Here is a 19,322-nt window from a genome sequence, read left to right as displayed (position 1 = left end):
CAGAACCCTTCACTTGTCTGATACGATTAGTTGACAAAGAAGCCTCTATCTTTGGATGGGTTTACTGATAAATGCATGAAGCCTCTCGCAAGTTAAAAGATTGTACATTTAATGCAAGAAAAGAGAAATCCATGATGATGTCGTTTGTCAAAAGACGATGGGAGCAGCTACATACTCCTTTACATGGAGCAGGGTTCGTCTTAAATCCCAAGTTTCAGATACACGATCAATCTTCAAACAATGAAGTGATCGCTGATTTTAAGAAAGTGTGTGTCCAACTATTAGACAATGTGGATAGACAGGTGGCATGCACACAAAAGACGGCCTATACTAGTAGAGAAGGAATGTTTGGGTATCCTTGGCATATAGATGCTATCAAGACGATGAGCGCACCAGTTTGGTGGAAAGAGTACGGTGGAGAAAAAGTGGAACTTCAACATGTGGTTGTGAGAGTATTGTTTGTTGCCGCCTCAAGTGGTAGCTGTGAAAGAAATTGGTCTTCATCTGCTTTCATGCATACTAGAAAAAAAAATCAATTAAGTCAGAACCAGCTGCTGCAGACTTGGTGTGTGTATTTTTTAACATGCGACTTATGCATAAGCCAGCAAAGTTAACCACACGTGCCACTGAAGAAATCTTCAGACACTTTCAAACACACGAAGCAATTGCAAATGAGCTCAACTTCGATGATGAAATGGAATGGAACCCGAAAGATCTTGATTCGGAATGTTCAGATGTCGAAGAAATTGATTTCATGGTGTCTGTGATTGAGGGGACGAATGAGCTATGAAGTTTGTTTTATATTCTCAATTAATTTTGTAATGCAAAAGTTGTGTGGAGTTTATCTTCACAATCTCTCTCTCTCTCTCTCTCTCTCTCTCTCTCTCTCTCTTCTTCTTCTTCTTCTTCTTCTTCTTCTTCTCTGTGTGTGTGTGTGTGTGTGTGTGTGTGTGTGTGTGTGTGTGTGTGTGTGTGTGTGTGTGTGTGTGTGTGTGTGTGTGACACACACACTCACACTCATTGTCCCTCTTTCTCTCCATTTTCTTTCTATCATTGTCGAAAAGAGGGAGGGAGAGAGAATAAAACTCACACAATTGCAACAACATCCAACATGTTCATTTGTTCCAACAAATAGAGATTTACATATCAAAAAGAGGTTTTAATTACAAATCTTGAGATTTAAGATACAAAAAAAACTCATTATTGTTTGGGAGATTTAATTTAGATCATGGGTTGGATCCCCTAAAAGATCAGATACGCAAAACTTTGAATTGTCGAATGAATCACTTGGACTCGCATTGCCTATCTCTTCTTTGATTACAGGCCCATATCGATCTTGCCTCATACCATGTCAACTTTCTTTCTAGCTCTTCTATACAAGAGATGTAACATGGTTGGGGTCTCTCCTTGACTTGCCAAATCCACCCCTTGGGTTGCCGGTTGCTCGATGACTATGGTTTCTTTGGGAAAATATGTGTAACCTCTTTTGTGATGAGGAGGGTCTTCTTGATTGTCTTCCCGTGCATGAATCTTCTCGGTCGGGCATTCTTTGTTGATGCCTCCTGTAGTGGAATGATCGTTCCAATCTACTCTGAGCCGCAATACATAATAACAATAGCATTGTTTCACAAAGTAAATTGCCACTTGATTATTATTTGGTGGCGATTTGTATACCTGGATAAATCTTGAAAGGATATTTCTTGCGAGGACAGTGTGTTGAAAATCTGAAGCTTTTAAGGGAGCGGAAGCCTTACCATTTCACTAACTCAAAACAATATATTATGTACAAAATGATTTGGGCATAGTTTTTTGCATTGCCTGTAATTCAGTGGCTTCTATTGAAGTTTTTATTCGTCCTCTTGGGATACAACCAAAGCGCTAAGCTATCCTTGAGCCACCCGAATCTCTTCCTCTTTGTAAATTTTTTGTACCAATGCGTGATTAAGCAAAGGATCATTACGCTGCTATGCATTCTGGTCGGGAGCAATATCTTCCATATCTGAAATGCAAAACAATAAACTTTAATGAGCGAAGCCTTAGCACTTAGAATATAGAGATGGTTTAACACTAGAATGGTAATCGGACACTTTTATGTCCTTGGACACTTTTGTGTCCTGTTAAGTGACCATTTTTCTTCAATTATTTGAAGACTATGAAAATGAATTTCTAGGTGCTATATATCCACAAATGTCTTATGAGCTGAAAAAAACTTGACTTTTTTTTGGAATATCGATCTTACCATTAACCTTACTCTTGCACAACATTTTTGAGCCTAAACTATGTGAAAAAACAAGTCCTGCTTTTGGCTTTTTCTCAAATTTTTGCAACTATTCCACTCTAAACTTCACGTTGTGAGGTTTAGGTTGCTAGAGGATAAGACTTCATAGTTCTCAACATGTTTTGATCCTTCTAGGGAGGACTAAGTATTAAAATTGAAAGTTATGACCAACTTAAAAGAATTGCATAATCCTGTTTTTTGGCCAAAATTAGCACTTTTATTATTTTTTGGGTGGCTTTCTTGATATCCAAATGCTATTTTGATTGTGTAGTGGCATGTATAACATAAAGCTAATCTTCCTTGAGTTTTGGGGGACCTAATATGCTATATAGCATAGTATATGATGATGGTTGAGTTTTTTGATTGCTGAAGAATACAAGACATTTTAGTGTAGCAAGTATAGCTTTCTCAATATTGCTAGTTTCTCAGGCCAATTGTGTGTATTTTGTAGATAGTAACCATGTTTAATCATAAACTACAAAGTTGGCTAGATATTGAGTAGTTTCTTTGGGATTCTAGAGGTCATAATGCTAAACCCAGTTTTTTCATGTTTGCTGTATTTAGCACTTTATCATTGTCCCCAAGGTTCCACTTAGTAAGAGATCTATTATTCTTTTGACAAGCTCCATGGCTTCTTTTGAATCCAATGGCCCAAAGGAGAATAAGAAAACATGTATATAGTATTAGTTTTGAGCATGACTATAGAAATTTTGATGATAGGTCCGCAGAATGGCAGAATTGCAACTTTTTTGTACCTTTTTTTTGCCCCCAAAAAAAATAGTGAGGCAAAAGCAACCATATGTTTTGATCACCAACCCATTGAAGTTAACGGGGGATTGTATCCCATGTCCTACAAAAATCCCCACTCTTATTTATATGCAATTAATCGTAAGAAACGATTGTTTTTGGCCAAATGTACCAGTCCATCAACTTTGGAGGCTTGTTGTGACCAATATATGAGAAATTTTACAAGTTTCTCATTTTTGCCACATGTAGTAGTCCTTGTACTATAAGCTCATGAAATGATTTTTCAAAATGAGTGGATCTACTATGGTTTTGGAAATTTTTCCCAAAACCCTGAAAGGACACTTTTATGTCCTGTTAGGTTACCATACTAGCGTTAAAGGATTTTGGCGACTTTGGCAATCCAACTTGAAATGCTTTAAAACCCTAACTTGAAGAACTTTAAAGACTTAACTGAGTAAAGATCTAGTTTGAAATATCACCACACATTGCACACCATTAATGGCAAAAAAATTTATTACTGCTTTAATCATCAACAGGTCTCAAGCCAAATTTGGTTACAATATGATAGCCAACATTATGGGCTCCATTCAAACAAAGGCTTAAATCCCATATTTCAAGACTATCTAAGGTTTGGAGAATGTTCCATTGGCAAGATGTTTGTTTACATTTCGTTTAAAAATCACGCTTAAGAACCTCAGAGGGCTCTAGAATACACTCAACCAAGCGTTTAAGAGTATATGAGAGACTATATATATAAGATGCTTTGGTGAAAGGAGGAGGATTGGTGCTCATAATTTCAGGGGCAATCCATGGATAATCTCGCTCAAATTGAGCTCTAGCTTGAGGATTTAGATTTGGTAGCTTGGGAAATGTTGCCAAAGTGTTTGATGGTGTACTTTGTCCCCAGTCCGCGATCCCAGCATACACTCCTCGCTCACCAAAAAATAGTAGAATATTTCTAGTGTGTAGATCGTTGTGAATGAAGTCGTGACTATGTACAAATTTCATCGTTTACTAAAGAACGTTGCAGATCAGCAAAATGTTGTCTATGAATTGTTTCATAGTTCTAGATGTGTGATGAAACTCTGATTGCAAGCTTGCTTCCTCATAATGACATGCCTGAATCCACTGCTCAAGGTAACCTCCATTTCAAAGCTTGAAGATCAACATTGGCCTTTTGCTATAACGAACAAGAGCACGGGGAAATATCATGCCACGGTGCTGAACAGTAGGTGCAATTGCTTCCTCTAGCACTGTTTGTAAAATCGTCTTGCTTCCTATCTCGTCCTTGTAGATCTTTGCCGCATAGACAGGATCTTTGAAGAGAGGATGGGCCACTGAAACTTGTTTCACTTTTATAAAACGTCCTTCACCTAATTGGGGTTCTTGCAGGTAGAAGCCTTAGAATGATCCCCAAGTAAGTGTAGGACAGGAGGACATGTAGTATCATCCAGGTGTATAGCTAAGGGCTCAGCACCTGAAGGAGGAGGCACATCCTCTTCTGTCCTAGGATGGTTAGAAGAGCGTTCGATCTTATCCTTGCTCTTCAACTCTGAATGTAGTTGTGCCACAAGCTGCATTCGCTCTTTGATTCCAAGTTTGGCTTTGATTTTGGATGAACCATACTCTCAAAGCTTCCAATGACTTGGCCCAATAATTGGTTTACTGTGTTATGCATTACTCCATTAGTGTATAGAGCTAGGTCATATGAAATAGGGAATGCACTGCACAATTTCAGCTAGCACTACTCCACAAGTTCAATCACGAAATCATCAAACTTTGCCTACAGTGGATCAAATGCTCGACGCAAATGATCTTCTGAAGCTCGATAGAGAGATAAAACTGGAGCATCACAAATGATTTTGCGATGCTGATGCGTTAACTTTGTCTCTACCATGCCTGAAGCCTGAAAATATATGAAGCAAATAAAATTAAGGTAGATCTAGAATAGATATAAATTTGACATATATGATTATAAATAGAAAAAAACAAAAACATTTCATGGAGAAGAATAACTACCAGCAACGAAAGATTTAAACGTATATAACTCCTCCCTACAATGCGACGCGGTGGTCAGTAACAGCCAAAGACGAAAAATCTATTAAAACCAATCTCCCTGCAGTGCGACGTGGTAGTCAATAGCAGTCAGGGACGAAGGATTTGAAATATCCAGCCCCTCTCTACAGTGAAACACGGTGGTCGGTAACAGGTAGAGATGAGAAATTTATTAAATCCAATCAACCTGCAATGCGACACGATGGTCAACAACAGCCAGGAGCGAAGGATATAAGATACCTAACCCCTCCCCGTAGTACGACACGGTGGTCAGCAAAACCCAGAGATGGAAAATCAATTAAATCCAATCTTGCAATGCATGCGATGGTCAACAACATCCAAGAACAAAGAATTTAAAAACCCAAAACCCCTTCATGCAGTGCGACACGGTGGTCAACAACCAGAAACGAGGAATCTATTAAATTCAATCTTCTTATGGTGCGATGCGATGGTCAGCAACAGCCAAGAACCAAGGATTTAAAAATGCTAAACCCCTCCCTACAGTGTGATACGGTGGTCAGCAACAAATAGAGACAAAGAATCTATTAAATCTAATCTTCTTGCGGTGCAACGTGATGATCAGCAGCAACCAAGAACGAAGGATTTAAAAGTCCTAAACCCTTCCCTGCAGTGTGATACGGTGATCACCAAACAAATAGAGATGAAGAATCTATTAAACCCAATCTTCCTGCAGTGTGACGCAGTGGTCAAGAACAACCAGGAAGAAAGAATGCAAGATAGCTAATCCCTCCTTGCAGTGCGACTCAGTGGTCAGCAACAACCAAAGATGGAAAATCTAATTGCACATCCTAAGCTCACGTCAGCAATAGTCAAGAACGAAGCATCTAAATTATAAAACCCCTTGTAGTGTGTCACGAGGACGGGTGTCTAAACTCTCTCTCTTTGCAGTGTGACAGGGGGGTCAACATAGTCAAAGAGAGCGACTAGCGTGCAAACTAACACTGAGGTGCAAGCAAAGCTCCATAACAACAACGCTAGCAAATACATTGTCAGAGAAAAAAACATAAAAAAGAAGCAGAAGTGATTACCTGACTACTTGCTCTCTCTCTCTCTCTCTCTCTCTCTCTCTCTCTCTCTCTCTCTCTCTCTCTCTCTCTCTCTCTATTATCGATGTCACTATCGCGACAAATCGTTCGAATTGTCTGTTGGTATACTTACAATCATCCCACCTCCCTATAGTGCGACACGATGGTCAACAACAACCAGAGATGGAAAATCAATTAAATCCAATCTTCCTGCAGTGCGTGCGATGGTTAGCAACATCCAAGAACAAAGAATTTAAAAACCCTAAACCCCTCCATGCTGTGTGACACGATGGTCAACAACAACCAGAGACGAGGAATCTATTAAATTCAATCTTCTTACGGTGCGATGCAATGGTCAGCAATAGCCAAGAACGAAGGATTTAAAAATCATAAACCCCTCCCTACAGTGTGATACGGTGGTCAGCAACAAATAGAGACAAAGAATCTATTAAATCTAATCTTCTTGTGGTGCAACGTGACGATCAACAACTGCCAAGAACGAAGGATTTAAAAGCCCTAAACCCTTCCCTGCAGTGCGATACGACAAACAAATAGAGATGAAGAATCTATTAAACCCAATCTTCCTGCAGTGCGACGCAGTGGTCAAGAACAACCAGGAAGAAAGAATGCAAGATAGCTAATCCCTCCCTGCAGTGCGACTCGGTGGTCAGCAATAACCAGAGATGGAAAATCTAATTGCACATCCTAAGCTACTCCCTGCAGTGCGACACAAAGGTTAGCAACAATCAAGAACGAAGAGTCTAAAGTATAAACCCCCTTGTAGTGTGTCACGAGGATGGGTGTCTAAACTCTCTCTCTCTCTTTGCAGTGTGACAGGGGGGTCAACACAGTCAAAGAGAGCGACTAGCGTGCAAACTAACACTGAGGTGCAAGCAAAGCTCCATAACAATAACGCTAGCAAATACATTGTCAGAGAAAAAAACATAAAAAAGAAGCAGAAGTGATTACTTGACTACTTGCTCTCTCTCTCTCTCTCTCTCTCTCTCTCTCTCTCTCTCTCTCTCTCTCTCTCTCGTCGATGCCACTGTGGTGACAAATCGTTCAAATTGTCTGTTGGTATACTTACAATCATCCCACCTCTCTTAGTTTTTCCACCACAATATATACTGCATAGTTTGTAAGGCCCCCATATGAGGAGAAGCCAATGGTGCACATATTATTGGTGGATTCTAGCTTTGCACGCTGATGAGATCTCTATTTGTGATTGTGGATGGTACAAAGCAAATTCAAGGCCAACTTTGGGGGCCTCGGGGGGACTTTTTATTCGCCAAAATATCTTGGCCGACGGACGGCGATCGAAAGACAATCGAAAAATGGTCGTTCGGTGGTTGGTAGCCGGTTGTCTGTGGTCTTTGGCCGGTGGGGTCAGCGGCCAGTGGCCGAGTTCTAGGAGGACTTGTTGACCCTAAAGCAGCTACACATGGACGCACGGGAGAGTCCTACTTGGACTTGGTTACACAAAGGCGGCCACACACATGGACATATGGCCATGTTCTACTTGGACTTCGCTATCTAAGGGCGGCTACACATGGGCATTTAGAGGATCCCTTACATCTATATAAGGAGGCCTTCTCATGAGTAATTCAGTAGAATGGTGTGCACACTTGACGCACACAACACATCCTTGTTGAAGGATTGTTAGTCCCTTGTATTCCTACTTGCTCTAGTTCTCTAAATCGTCATCTAAGCTCTACCTTGAGAGCGCATAGGTGGATGACACCATCACTGTTGTGATAGTGTACTAATCTGAAGTTTTTGATTTTCCACTAATCTACTTTGCATCGTATCTCTCTCTACTCTTCTTGCTACTAGATCCTTATTGTATTCAACATTTCTTACATGGTCACAGTGTTTTTTTTTATAAAGCAAAAGATATTTCAATCGAAATATCTTTTATTCGGAGATACGAGTATACAACGTATCATATCGGATTATACATATATTTTATGTTATACGGACGTATAAATGCAACTTAGATTGAAGTCACCTACAATGGCAATATTTTTAGGTAGTCCTGCCATCTCTTGCTAGTAATGAGATCTATCAGCAAGAGATTTAGGATCATAAACACTAACTAAAGTGTAGTTAATGGGATCTGATAAGGTGACAATAATCTACATGCCATCTGGATGTCTGTTATGAGGTTGGACCATATATACGAGATTCCCAAAGTAGAACCATCTCTAATGGCAAGATGATTAGTGTAATTTCATTTATAACAAGAGCCAATCCTATTCAGATTGATTTCCAAGTCTGTACCGGCAAGTTTTAGCTCTTGCAAGCAAACAAATTCAAGATGCAAGGATCCATTTTTTCATAACCATAGGCCTACTAGGGTCAGAAAGCCCCTTACAATTGAAGGAGATTCCATTCAAATTGGGGTATTTTATTTCTTATTGTTTTTATTTGGTTTTGTCATAAATTTGATGCTCTGTTTGGGCCATTCAATTTCTCTACTTTTCTCTTAGCCTTAGAGGCCTGCATGTTAGGCAAACTTTCCTTTTCGGCCTGATTCATAAGTATGTCAACAAATGGAATAGGTGAGCTAGCCAAATCCACTGTTTTTTTTTAGTACATCATCTGCAGGTTCTTACAAACCTTGCCATGAACTTTTGACACATTCACCTTCACTCTCTGAATCAGATAATCCTTTGGTTTTTTCCATAGGACTATCAAGCAGCACCTTGTTCTCTTGAACATCCTCAAATGAGCTTGGTTCACCTTGTGCCCTTTTCGAGGATTTAACAATGAAAGTAGGATGATTAGCAACTAAAGTGTAAGTATCAAAGAAATATTCCAAAAATACATCAAAATAGTTAGCATTGTGTTTTGCACCTTTCTTTTCTTTTGATTCTTGATAGAATTCCACCTATTGACTTACTGGAACTGCTTTTGGGGGTTTTTCTTAGACTCCTTAGCAACAATGTTTTGCTCTTTTTCTTGTTGCAAAATGGCATCTAGGTCCTATTTTAATAGAAACGTCCTCAAAGTGGGAGGAAGAAGAGGAACGTCCTCAAAGTGGGAGGAAGAAGAGGACTGAGAACTATGTAAATTTTTGCACTAAAGCATGATCTTGTAATTTTTGAGTATTCAAGCATGTTCCAAAGTTTATGTTGATACATTTGAGGCATAAAGCCCATACTTGGAGACCATGCTAGGAGGGCTTGAACAGAGGATTGAAGAATTTGTCTTGCAATCCTCTCTTGATAGCTTATGCATAAGACATTGGAGGCATAGGAGCATGACTAATCGTTGGGGGATTATGGTGCATGTGTTGCTCATGTTCCATGTTGTTTACCATAAACAAGTTGTAACCATCCGACTTGGGGATATTGTGTTAGAACCTCACCTATGGGCAACACTTGAGTCTAGGACAATGTTGCACCTAGGTGAGGAGAGGCAAGAGCTGTCGAAGGAGCAGAAGTGTACTGGTGAGGCCAAATTGGAGAACGCCATGGAAGCTACAGAGTCACCTTGGACATGTATAGTTATGGCATTCAACAAAACATCATGGAGAGACATTGAGGTTTCCCCCAAGAGGGGAAGCGTGAATATGGTCAATAGCAAGGACGAGGTAGAAGAAGTGTGATAGTGAAGGGACGTGAACGTCAAGGCAGGAGGTCGCTCTAATGATCGCTTTGCATACCATTCAAAGCTATCTGAAAGTGGTTTTCACATCCAAAAGGATTCACAATTGCTCCTCGACATCTCTTTACCTTTCTTCATATAAAGATATTTTAACAAATAATATTATAAAAGAGAGATGCCCAGCCCACAACACTTTGGCACGAATCTAATGAAGCCCAAGCCCATGGGATCGACAACAGACAGAGATTTGCATGGATTTGGAGGGGGGTGGATGGCGCACAAAAAACAGGTGGCGTTGAGACTTTCTCACCCCCTACGTAGGCATGGGCGTCGAACTGGCAACCTCTCTGTTGAGAGGCTGGTGTGCTAACCACACGCTTGGGTGGGTTTGGTTGTCTAACCTACCTCTTTGCAGCATTATAAAATAAGCAGGCGCATGCAAAAGTAAACTCAGTTGCCATCCAATGAATGCGCATCGCCATGAAAATTGTGCCCATGTTGTGCCCATGTTGCCCGTCGTTGATCCCATGGTGTGTCGTCGATCCCATGGTGTGAGCTTCATTCAAAGTCCCATGGTTGAGGATGCCCAACCAAAAAGTACAAGGGGGAAAGATCCTTTTTAGTGTGTAGCCAGCCTCAGATGATAGATCTCTCAACGAGTGATTTGTTTGGGGCCTTTACCATGAAGAGTGATGGCTGGTGTAACCTTTTGACGTGCCAAAATCAGGTGACGTGCCAACTTCCAAATTCTAACACGCCCCTGTAGGCTGTGCGTGATAAAGCCTTCAACTGTCCACGTCAGTGCAGAAGGTGCAGGGTAGCTGTCCTACGTGGGCTGTTGCGAGGCCCTCCTCAAGCGTCGGACGTCCTTCCGAACCTCAGCCCACTCTCTCACGAAGAAGAAACCAAATTGATGAAGAGAAATTTTGAATGTGTGAGTGTCGGTAGGGTGAAAATTGAAATGGTAAAAAGAAATGCAGAGGCAGAGAGAGAGAGAGAGAGAGAGAGATAGAGATAGAGAGAGAGAGAGAGAGCATGTACCCGTTTTGTACATTGCTAATTAAAAATTGATTTCTGATTATTTTTATTTTCCTGTGGAGTAGTATTGTGGCTAGATATTTGGGCACTTTAAAGGGGTACTCTCTTTTGGTCAAAAGAGATTGATTGATAAATAGTAGAGAGCTCACCACAATTTGCATTCAAAGCTGGCCTCTCTTCACATACACAGAGTGCCCACTCTCTAGGGCACTCTCTATTATGTACTACTTCTCATCATTCCCTCAAAAATTGACAAGTACAAAATCCTTTTTTTTTTTACCATCAGGGCGCGGGGAAGGAAGTAGGGAGAAACTATACACATATCATGTATTTACAACTGTACATTGTTGCACATTACACCCTCGAGGGGCAACTGTGGGAACATTGCTTGTGGATTGCCTACATTTTGATGTTTTTTCTTGCAAAAGTGCTACCTACAACTCCATCAACTTTGACAATTATGGCTTACTTGCAAGAATCTAAACCAACATCTCCTTCTCCCAATTACTTTGAGAAGGCTCAATCACTTGTGGATCCATCATTGTTTAAGGTTGCAGAGTCGATTCTTCGTCGTTGGGAACATCTATCGGACACTTTCGCTTTGAGTGTCGAAATAGACCATTTTCTACAAACTTGGAACACCTGCAGAGGGAGAATTTGACAGGCAAAGTGATTACATTTGAAGGTCTTTACACTAAATTTCTCTAAACCACCTTGGAAGGGCTCAATCAATGGTAGATCCATCATCCTTCAAGGTTGCATAGGGGACATCTATCGGACACTTTCTCTCCATGTCGAGGCTGTCAAGCTTACAACATTGTTGTCCATTTACGAACATGGTCACACGGGGTTTAGTTATCCAACATTTTCGGCAATCCTTTGACAGACGCACATGCAACTCAGGCGCATCAGTTGCAAAATAGGGGAGTTACTGGTAGAGAGAATTGGTGCCATTTGTGAGCACAGAGAGAGAGAGAGAGAGAGACTGCGCACATGCCATCAAGTACTACTGGGTACCAATGTTAATTGTAGACCTCCATCGACCTTCAAAATGCGCACATTCTTGGTGATTGCCTCCGATTGCAGACAAGGGAAGTCAATCCCACAAAATCCGAGAAGATGTGCGATTGAGATACAAGATGTCACGCAAACGACAGGCAATCAATGCAGAACGGCTAGGCGTGGTATATGAAGTTTCGATAGCTCCGATGAAGGAGACGATTGGTAAGCGCAAGGGTGTGGTGGGCTTGGTGGTGGGGCTGCTGCACTTTTCCTTCGGCATTACACCATAGGAGATGCATGTGTCATTGTGTGCCACCTAAGAGAGAGAGAGAGAGAGAGAGAGAGAGAGAGAGAGAGAGAGAGAGAGAGAGATGTGTGCAACTGGCATAGTTGTGCAAACTATGCAAGTGCAACCACGTTACCACTCTAGTGCGGTGAAACTCGTCAACCAAAAAGTAACGGAGCCTTCCTTGCGCACGACCACTGCCTAAGATGGGCTTCCTAATACCTACCTTAAATGCTAAGAGAGGGACCCAACAAACTGACAGGCTAGAATGAGAGAGAGGCGGCAGGCCTTTGCTTGTTGCTAAAGAGCCTAAAAGTACAAGCTAAAAATTGGAGTCGGTGGCAGGGTGTGGCTTATTACCCCCCTATTATAATTAGAATTTAGAGGGGTATGGCTCAATACAAGCTCGATATTATGACATTAATTTTGCATTAAATTACATGAAAACACGATCACAAGCTAGAGGCAGTCTACTCTACAAGCCAAGTTTCCCACCTTTGCTTGCAAGGTGAGCTTTTTTTTTTGCTTTTAGCCTTGAGGCTCACCTTTTTCTCCACTGATGAAAGAAACATAGCTTTTTTAAAATTTGAAAATTTACTAATGTTTGTCGAAAAGCCAATTTTGCTCTTTAGGAAAAGGGAGGCAATAACGAGAAAATAGTGGAGAAAATGCCATTCTAGAGAGAGGAGAGAGAGAGAGTGTGTGTGTGTGTGTGTGTATGGATCGACTAGACTACCATCTCTCTCTCTCTCTCTCTCTCTCTCTCTTCTTTATAGCCTTGGCCCCTTCATGGAGCGCTTAGAGGTTGCCAGATGGGAGTTGCAGTCACGAATAGTGCTCTTCTGCACAAAAAGCTTCATGCAAGTAAAGGCAAAGGCGGGAGGAGGAGAGCTTTTGAAGGCAGCAAGCTGCAAGAACAAGAACAACAAGCACGCAAGGCAAAAGCCCCTCTCTCTCTCTACTACTCCAGAAATGACACTGTGACACACATATAGGCCTACATACAAATCAAAATCTCTCTCTCACACACACACACATAGTACCACACACGTTTCCTTTTGCGTGCTATAATGCAAGTGCTATTATAGGGCAACATTGCGCGCTCTCTCTCTCTCTCTCTCTCTCTCTCTCACACACACACACACACACACACACACACACCACGTTTCCTTTAGTGTTCTGTGATGCAAGTGCTGCGACATTGCTCTCTCTCCCTCTCTCTCTCTCTCTCTCATGTAGTGTATAGTTCATGAGCCTTTCACTGTGGATACACTCTTGCATGCATGCATTGTGTGTGTGTGTGTGTGTGTGAGAGAGAGAGAGAGAGAGAGAGAGAGAGAGAGGCTTCTCTGATGAGCCCGCAAGTGCTGAAGAGCTCCATCTCTGCGAAAGAAGGTAATGCACATGGGTTGCTCAGGGCTCGAATGTATTCACTGCTGAAGAATCACCCACCTTACCATTCAACAGAATGTGAATGAGCAATGACTATGAGTGGCTTAATCATACTTCTGTAATGCTAATACCCACCTTCTACTTACAAGAATGTAGTACAATAATTATGAGTGCTGAATTACTATAGTTATACAGTGATAACACCCTCTACTTGTATAATGGTAATACCCTCTACTTACAAGAATGTTCTCTTCTTGCAATGATTTGCTCATTGATTATGAGGATAACAAGCAAGTTAATCTTTTCAATATACTGATTTGGTTGCACTTGACCAGTAGGCACCAATGAAGCAATCCCCCGGTGCTAATCAGGTGGATTAGCCGCATTCCCGGGATACTTGACCGCTTGATTGCGGCTTCTCAGGGATAATAGAAAGTGAGAGAGAATGAGGCAGCAATGGAGCCATCTGCTCTTCTTGATACTGCTGGCTGGATTTGGGCTTCGGGCATTTGTCGCTCCTCAAGCTCGGGTGGCAGGTACTGCATTGATTGTGAAGAGTACTCCCAATGTGATTAGTGCTGTTAATTTATTTCTCTTAATCAGGCTTAGTTTCCCCTCACTGCGCAGTGCCCTTATCTGCAAAGAGGTTAATCTCATAATTTTTCTACATTTCTTTTCTCTTACTCTCTCCACTCTTTTTTGTTGGCACTTTTAGAAAAGAAAATCTGTTCCTTTTCACGCTTTGCTTTGAGATGTACTGGAAAATATATTATTTCCTTTTATTCCTTGTGTAATCATTCTTCCACATGCACTTAAAGAAACCCGTTATTTCCACTTTTGAGCGGCTTTGGTTTAAATGTACATTCATCATATAATTGGTTTAAAAATTTTGTCATTTATAACTCTCGGTAGTTTAAAAAAAATTTCAAAGTATTGGATATTCGTGGATTCGTTTTTTGGTTTTACACTTTTAAGAAGACTCACTGCCAAGTTTTTAAGGTAGTTACACCAACAGCCACAACATAAAAGTCACACCATGGGCTCCCCATGGCTATGCCTCAAGCCTCAAACCTCTTAATTGCTGCCATTCCACAATGGGGCCAACCTTGGCTACATCCATGCATGTGCTGATGGTGAGGCTTGCGAACTCTTAGTCGCAAGCGCCACCCACGTCTCCAAGTTGTATAGTGTGCCCAAAGGGGGAATTTATGGTTGAGACTAGGTGTCTGGAATTATAAGCATTCCAGACCGTCCAATGAATTGAGCTTGAAGAACCAAGGGTGAACTACGATCACATATACACAAGAAGTTTTGGACAAACTCTCACAATAATTCCCACATTGTGACTTACCTCAACATCATGAACTTTTGTGAGGGAGGCACTGCATACCTAGCTAGGTATGCGGTGCCTCTCGAGCAGAAGCTCATGATGATAATTATTATTTGTAAGATAAACAATGGAAAAGACTCCGTTTCCCTACATGAGAAAATTTCTAAATCTTCTTGTGATAGTTCACCCCTAGTTTGTTGCTTCATCCAATGGCCAAGATTGCCATCGATCCCAACCCTAGTTTTAACCATAGATCCCCTATGAAGGATCCCCCATGCAACAATAACAGGTATACCCGGTGCTATCTCACTGAGGGTGGCCTTACAATCCCTAGACTATAAGTATTTTAAAAATCCTATGGACTGAGTTGTAGGCATAGAAAAATCCTTTTTTTACTGTATAACCATTGAGAATGATGAAGTTCGTAGGGAGACATATCATGTATTTACAACTGCACAATAGAGTCATTACACCCTCAAGAGGCGACTTCGAGAACAGCCTCCCCAATGAGGGAGAAGGAGACACCCATCAAAACGTCAAACCCTCAACCTCGGGGCTACCTCACTGAGGTCTCACCAATTGAGCAGTGAGCTATGCTTGTTGGGCATAGAAAACTCCTTTGATTTTAGCACAAGTAGAGTTCTTGATATCAACGATGATCGAAGCGCTTGAAGTGCTTGAAATTTATCCACAGGTGATGGTGATGCTTGTAACACCAAAAATATATATTTGGGGACCTGGCCGGAAGAATGAGAAGAAGGATAGAAATTCTAACATCGTAGGAACATTCCCAAGAGACCTAATAGATGTATTCAAAGAGTCTTGAACTCGAGAGTTAATCGTCCAGAGAGAAAAAGAGTTGTAACGCACATGAGGTCAAGCAGTAGTCTCCACTGAAGAACTTGCAAGGTTGCAAATGTTAGAATAGATGAAAAGAGCGCTTGACTCTTAAGCTTAACCTTTTACTCTTATGATTGCTCCAACCATGTACCAAACCATCAATGCACCGTTTACAAAGAGGAGCTTGTCACAAGCTACAACTATGCCTATTGGTAAACACTCAGACGCAAGCTATTTAAGTCCCACTTGTACTAATGATGCTAATGGTGTTTCACATTCAATGGGAATGTTCTTAACAAGTTCTCTTATACAACTAAATTACTAATGGCAGGTCATGAAGGACACTTGATGCTCAATGAGGACCCTATGGGGAGGCTGAAGGTATATGTATATGATATCCCAAGTATTTTCAACAAGTGGGTAGTGCAGAGAGATATGCGGTGCCTGTCGCACATGTTTGCTATTGAGATATACATGCATCTATTTTTGCTTTCGAGCTCGGTGCGCACTTTTGACCCCAAAGAGGCAGACTGGTTCTACACTCCAGTTTACACCAATTGCGATCTCACAAAGACTGGGCTTCCCTTCATCAACAACATGCCTCGCATGATGCGCAGCGCCATCCAATACATCTCTACTGAATGGCCTTTTTGGAATCGGACAGATGGTGCTGACCACTTCTTTGTTGTTCCTCATGACTTCGGAGCCTGCTTCCATTTTCAGGTAAGACAAGCTTGGCGAATATAAATAAATAAAAATGTGTGTGTGTGTGTGTGTGTGTGTGTGTACGAATATATATCCTCTAATTGACACTCAAAAAATTAAGGCATCAGCTTGAACTTTAGAACTAGTAAATTTGCAAACATACATTCTTAACTTGATTTGCTGTGCAGGAGAAAGAAGCTGTTGAGCGTGGTATCTTCCCCCTCCTCCAGCGTGCAACCCTGTTACAAACATTCGGACAGACAAATCATTCCTGCTTAAGAAATGGGTCCATTGTCATCCCTCCGTATGTCTCCCCTAGAAGGAGTTCAAATCACACCATACCTTTTAACACTCCACGTTCAACATTCGCCTATTTTCGAGGTGTCTTCTACGACATGAATGACAGTCCCAAAGGGGACCACTATGCAAGGTGAGGCTCTTCAGAAGTTCGTTAATCTACTATTCACTCTGTATTAATGGTGGCAATAATGCGCAACCAAAAGTAAAAAACCCACCCTTATGTTGTTTATGAAGGCCCACTATTATGAATAAAAGGGCCGAGCTTGTTTGCGCCTCATTTCTGTTTTATATGGATACAACCTTTGTCACGCACGCAGCAATGGTGAACATGCGGACCATCTGCACGCATTTGCTTGAAATTTGTCTACAACTTTTGCATATGGGGTAATATAGCACCATGTTTCATCAATTAATGCAGGGGAATTCGGGCTGCCATATGGGAGAAGTACAAGAACAACGCATTATTCGACATATCATCAGAACATCCAGACACTTACTATGAGGACATGCAGACGTCCATATTTTGCTTGTGCCCTCTGGGGTGGGCTCCCTGGAGTCCACGCTTGGTTGAGGCAGTGGTGTTTGGGTGCATACCTGTGATCATAGCAGACGACATAGTGTTACCATTCAAAGAAGTCATACCATGGGATGACATTGCTGTGTTTGTACCCGAGACGGATGTGGATAAATTGGAACACATATTGACATCCATACCTGTGGGGGAGGTAACCAAGAAGCAGAGGATGATGTCAGATCCTCGAATTAAGCAGGCTTTGCTCTTCCCACGGCCAACATATCCCGGCGACGGATTTCACCAGGTGATGAATGCTCTAGCCAGGAAACTTCCCCATGATAGTAGCATATACTTACAGCTGGGCCAGCCATCCACTCTCAACTGGACTGCAGGAAACTCAAGTGAATTCAAACCATGGCAAGTTCCTGTATTGTAGATGAGTAGTTATCCCTACACAATTGCTTGCTCTATGTGAATCAGCAAGCTCTTGTGCAGAGGCACCATCAATGTCGCATTGCTCTTCTTACTTCTTGTAAAGAAGACTGAGCTTTCTTGTAGAAAAAGTGTGCATAGACCTCTTATACCCATACATGTAAGCGCTCGCTCTTTCAAGTATCAAACCTCTGATTAATTGAGAGCTCCTTACCTCTATTCTTTTACAAGCCCCTAAGGATCTTTCGCACCCATTGAGGCACATATGTTGAATAAGTGAGAAGTTACTCGCTTCATTTCCTCACTACCCAAGAGCCATCAAATGCTGCTGCTCACCACTTGGAACACTTTTGTATAACTGCCACACCTTGTTATGGCGGCTTCCCTTTCTGTTTGCTGGTTCATGTCAAAGAGGTGTCATTATGCTTAGAGCTTTTGGTTGGTAGACGCAATTGGAAGCTATTTTCTGTCACTTCTTCCAAGGGATAAATTCAGTAACCAGAGAGCGAACAACCGTTCTTTTGAGCAAATTCTGGCTACAGCTTTTAATCGGAGTGGACCCTCAGGAAATCTCAGCTGAAGAATGAAGACATCTTGGTTACCATTTCTGATGTACATGATGAAGCAGTTTGTTAACACACTGAGTTGAGATTGTTTCTTAAGTAAAGGTTCTTGCCTGATGATGTTGTCCTGTGATTGATGATGATGATGGCTGCCTTTCCTCGAAAACCCACCAAAGTTTATGGTAAATGAGATTATGTCAAGTTGAAATGAAGAAATGCATGTGACAAAGAAGTATCAGACTCCCGTACTGGAATGCCATGCGCTACATTGAAGAGGATTTGAGAGTAGATAATCCAATTTCTGAGAAAGCAGTAAAGAGCGTTACCTCCGGGCGGTGTATCGCCAGTGTTAGTCTCAGGAAGGGAAACTCTTCGCTTCGCTGCTGCTGCTGCTCTAACTCGACATGAGAGGTTGTCATCTACGGTAGAGCTAACAACGTCCGAACAGCCTCCAGAATTAAAAAATTCTTGTGTGGTTCTCGAATACGAGTCACTGTATCTTGAGTTCAAGACCCGTGGGCTATTTCTTTGAGGTCTCTTAGGATTTTTCCTATACCGTGAACACTATTGTTTCTCAAGGAATCCACTATTTGACTCTTACACTTTCATTGAAAGCGTTGTCGGAATGTGTGCAGTCTAGTTGAAAAGGTGCAGAACCTGTGGCTGTGAGAATTCGTGATGAGAGTCACAAACACTTTGTGAGAAATCGTTTGTGCAGAATCACCAATCCTCTTTCTAAGGGTGACATAAAATCTAAGAGTGTTCGTGACACCAAAGTCCTAAATCCTCTTTCCTATCGTGCTTGGATTTCTGCTTGTCCTCGTAGTCAAGATTATGTTGAAAAGATCACCAAATCACATTCAATTTCATTTAAAAAAACCATTGAAAACCATTAATGTTTCAGCCATGAAACTTCGATGCTCATACAAGCACAACTCTCAATCAAAACCCAAACCTCTTTCATGGTATCATGGAGCTTCGTTCCCAATTTCATAGCCGTAACCTCAAACAATTGAAAAGAACGTTCGAGCTTCCATCTTCACGACGATAATTTTTTGATTTTGTAGAGATTTATGAGCTTCTAAAATGAAGCCCACACACCATTTTGATAAAGGGGAATCTTAATTCACTCCCTCATAAGCTCAGATACAAGATTGCAAAGAGGTGAGACTGTAGCACACGTAA

General features: G+C 41.4%; 1 protein-coding gene and 1 long non-coding RNA gene across 5 annotated transcripts; one reads left to right on the top strand and one right to left on the bottom strand.

Moving 5' to 3' along the window:
• The first annotated feature begins 12,789 nt into the window (after positions 1-12,789).
• On the top strand, positions 12,790-18,254 carry LOC147432374 (putative beta-1,4-xylosyltransferase IRX10). Of its 4 annotated transcripts, XM_086492353.1 has the most exons (6): positions 12,790-12,999; positions 13,792-13,824; positions 13,908-13,989; positions 15,955-16,346; positions 16,517-16,758; positions 17,047-18,254. In XM_086492353.1, exons 1-6 carry the CDS (start codon positions 12,874-12,876, stop codon positions 17,576-17,578), a joined length of 1,407 nt encoding a protein of 468 aa, XP_086348479.1. In that variant the 5' UTR covers positions 12,790-12,873; the 3' UTR covers positions 17,579-18,254. The 4 variants fall into 4 exon arrangements, with proteins under 4 accessions (XP_086348479.1, XP_086348476.1, XP_086348478.1 ...); XM_086492350.1 differs by having other exon boundaries at positions 12,868-12,999; positions 13,789-13,989; XM_086492352.1 differs by lacking the exon at positions 12,790-12,999 and adding an exon at positions 13,048-13,456 and having other exon boundaries at positions 13,792-13,989.
• Positions 18,016-18,805, bottom strand: LOC147432373 (uncharacterized). Its single transcript, XR_015185553.1, has 3 exons — positions 18,464-18,805; positions 18,251-18,290; positions 18,016-18,150 (listed from the first exon to the last, which is right to left on the bottom strand). It is a non-coding gene; the product is annotated as an uncharacterized LOC147432373 (long non-coding RNA).
• Positions 18,806-19,322: the final 517 nt, after the last annotated feature.

This window comes from Adiantum capillus-veneris, chromosome 20, assembly GCF_014529385.1.
Source record: "Adiantum capillus-veneris isolate H3 chromosome 20, ASM1452938v2, whole genome shotgun sequence".
NCBI lineage: Eukaryota > Viridiplantae > Streptophyta > Polypodiopsida > Polypodiales > Pteridaceae > Adiantum > Adiantum capillus-veneris.
Note: the sequence above shows the minus strand (reverse complement) of the source record. Positions and strands in the feature narration are given on the sequence as shown.